This window comes from Sceloporus occidentalis, unplaced genomic scaffold (assembly GCF_023333645.1).
Source record: "Sceloporus occidentalis isolate IW3139 unplaced genomic scaffold, rSceOcc1.0.p SCAF_98, whole genome shotgun sequence".
Taxonomy (NCBI): Eukaryota; Metazoa; Chordata; class Lepidosauria; order Squamata; family Phrynosomatidae; genus Sceloporus; species Sceloporus occidentalis.
In genome coordinates this window covers 168,667-171,502 of record NW_028317078.1, presented here as the reverse complement: position 1 = coordinate 171,502, position 2,836 = coordinate 168,667, and the positions used below count along the sequence as shown (strand labels likewise).

At 52.9% G+C, this 2,836-nt stretch overlaps 1 protein-coding gene across 4 annotated transcripts; it reads right to left on the bottom strand.

Annotated features, from left to right (window-relative positions):
• Positions 1-397: 397 nt before the first annotated feature.
• On the bottom strand, positions 398-2,305 carry LOC149284147 (heat shock protein beta-7-like). 4 transcript variants are annotated; one of them, XM_089497124.1, is made up of 3 exons: positions 2,120-2,305; positions 1,177-1,290; positions 398-709 (listed from the first exon to the last, which is right to left on the bottom strand). In XM_089497124.1, the coding sequence occupies exons 1-3, from the start codon at positions 2,303-2,305 to the stop codon at positions 524-526; spliced, it is 486 nt and encodes a 161-aa protein (XP_089353250.1). In that variant the 3' UTR covers positions 398-523. The 4 variants fall into 4 exon arrangements, with proteins under 4 accessions (XP_089353250.1, XP_089353249.1, XP_089353252.1 ...); XM_089497123.1 differs by having other exon boundaries at positions 1,177-1,310; positions 2,131-2,305; XM_089497126.1 differs by having other exon boundaries at positions 398-667; positions 1,177-1,310; positions 2,131-2,305.
• Positions 2,306-2,836: the final 531 nt, after the last annotated feature.

Below are 2,836 nucleotides of genomic sequence, written 5' to 3'. Positions count from 1 at the left end.
GCAACTGATTAGTAAAATCCTAGCGATGCACCCGACATTTCAGCCTCAGGGGAAGAATTACCGGGGCCACGGAGAGCACTTGGCCAGGATGATTGTGTTTAGTTTTCCACCATTTATTTCGGTTATTATTCTGCACATAATAATCATTATTTTAATGAAAGCGAAGACTTGTTCTCTTTCTGCCTCTCTATGGTTTTCCCGACTCTTTCACGCTCCGCGTCCACCGGCTATTTTTAGATGTTATTTCTGGAATGTCCACGCTATCTATGGATTGTTCTTAGTGGAGTCTCGGCTCCGGCAGAGGCTGCGTTCCACGCGCGCCCAATGTGAGGATTTTGAAAGCAAACACGAGTATTGTTAGTGAGAGACACAGCTACTAATACCGCCACGCCTGGGGTGCTCAGAACTCTACGTGACTCCATAGACAGTGGACACAAACTTCGTAACAACCTTTGAGAAAGAACTTTTGTGATAAACCCTCAAACAGTTCTTTGGCGTGGCCTCCACCGGCTGTGGCTTTCCTCTAGATTTTGATCTCAGTCCGGAACGTTTCCTTCATGTGGTCTGTGTGCTTCGCCGAGTTCCTCTGAGCCTTGACGGTCAGCATCCCATCCTCGTCCAGGGCCGAGGTAACCGTGGTGGGGTCCACGTCTTCTGGGAGCTTGCACTTGTGGGTGAAGGTGTTCATGATGGTCCCATCTGAGGCTAGCTGGGAGCAGAAGGAGGACACCGTTTATTAGTAAAAGACTCAAGTCATGGTGGCTGCCATCATCCTACAGGCCTGGGTAATATCAGTAAAGCCATGTGGCCTCCCCAGAGCATCTGGGGATCTTCTCACTACAGGGGCCCAAGGGGTAAAAGTGGGACAGTTACCACGGTAAGGGAGATCTCTCTCTGATAAGTAGTGCACGTGACACAAACCCCTTGTCTTCAGTTGCCAATATCTCAATATACCGAAAATTACATATGCGTGGTCACGTTGCGTGGCGAGAAGACTCGTGGTGCCTGGACTCTAAACACTAAACGGGTTTACTGAACCGGACAGAACCACGAAAGCAGCAGGACGTGAAGCCGCACAGGTAAGGGCCGGGGAAGTGCGTCTCATGTTAACCCCCTTGTTGGAAGACGTGGCATTTGAACCCTGATGTCTCGGTGGTGGCCACGAGACCTGCTTACCTTCTCAGCGTGGACCTCGATCTGATTGTTGGAAGTGGTGACAATAATGTCCTCCGGGGAAAAGTCTCTCACGTCCACGGCAAACTGGTAGGTGTTCCCCAGCGACTTCACGTTCTCCGAACCCCCAGAACCGGCTGTGAAGAGAAGAGAGACAGCGTTTTCAGGAGCTCCCTGCGGCCAGACCTGCGCGACAAGCCAGGAGCGTGAGATCTACCTTCCTACCCCTAGGTTTATCCACGTAAACCCTTTAGTTAAAGTTCCTGGGTACCTCCATGTTCAGCGGTGACACCCAGACTTACGTGACATTATCAATGCTCTGTCACCGACACGGCCGCCGCTCGTATTGCTCTGCGGCTCGGACATGACACTGAGCTCTGCAGAAGCAGCGGGACCTCTGATTAAGCAGCCTAGGGGCTCCTGCCAGGGGCCACAGGAAGACATGAAGGGCAATGCTTACTCACTATGCTCCCTCTAGGCACTGATTAAGGGGCAGATTGCTCATCGCTGCCGGGTTTGGAAGACGCTTTCCAGATAAATGTGCCCCATAGTCCCCAAAATCCTAAGTGAAGCCAGTAAAACCCGCTGAAGTCAGAAGCTGCGATTCCTCCCCGATTGTAGAGGACGTTAAAAACTAAGAATGTGGAATAAAAGAAGCAACACTCGTGACTCTAACGCACAACGTGACATCTCTATGGAGCAGCGGATCCTCCCGAGACCCGGGGGACTCTTTTTCGTGGCCGCCCCGCTCCGTGACCTTTATACCTCCATCACCCGGCTGTAACGCCCGAGACATTGAAATATTACTTTTCAGGTGAAAATAAACCCTCAGCCCCCCAGGTAATAAGCAGTTGGTTCCGGAAGGGATCGGGTCTCAATGGACCCAAAATTATCGGCCTCGACATCTTCTCTTCGTGGTAAAAGGACGTTATCTGCTGGAGACCACGTCCAACTTGCCTGAGAATCCGATGGGGTCCCCGAGGGGCCTCCTGAACTTCCCAAACTCATCGCTGAAGATGCCCAGCTTGTTGTCCATGTATGGCTCCCGGGGTTGGCCGCCGCTGCTGCTGGACGAGGACCTTTGCTGAAAGCTGTGCTCCGCTCGGAAGGCAGACGACGATTTCACGTTCATTGAAGTCAGTGGACTCGGCGCTGGAAACACGAGAGAGACGGAGAGTGCGGCTGCCGGCTGCGCGTCTCTGTGACGGCTCCGTCTGTCTCTTCGCTGGTTTATATAGAGATCGCCCACTCAGCCTCTCGCCGGCCCGGCTATATTTAGGAGGCTGCAGCATCTCTCCGGCAGCTGTGGAAAGTTTCGGAGCGAGTCTGTGACCCCGCGGTGATCAGACACACAGCGCCGGTGACCTCATAGCTCAGATAGCAGACCAGGGACCGGCACACAACAATAATCTGCCCCTCTGTCCCCAGGGGGGGGGTAAAAAAAGGGGCAGTTTGTTTCATGGCACATTTTTAGTGGCGGGAATGGATTTCTCTTTCTTCCAGACTATCTCTGCCTCCCCCATCTACCCCCCCCCCCATACCCCTCACAGCGTTTCTGTTATCTTTCCAGAACAGAAAGAACAAAGAGCCGGCAGGACGGGGTGTGAGTGGAAAAGACAACAAGCCGCCCTGTAACTGCCCCAGCCGCTGGATTTAGGGGTAC

Coding starts and splice junctions, on each gene's coding strand:
- LOC149284147 (XM_089497123.1), bottom strand. CDS start 2,305: ATGAACGTGAAATCGTCGTCTGCCTTCCGAGCGGAGCACAGCTTTCAG. Junction 1,311..2,130: donor GGACCCCATCGGATTCTCAG/GCAAGTTGGACG, acceptor TTCTCTTCACAG/CCGGTTCTGGGGGTTCGGAG. Junction 710..1,176: donor TCGAGGTCCACGCTGAGAAG/GTAAGCAGGTCT, acceptor TTCTGCTCCCAG/CTAGCCTCAGATGGGACCAT.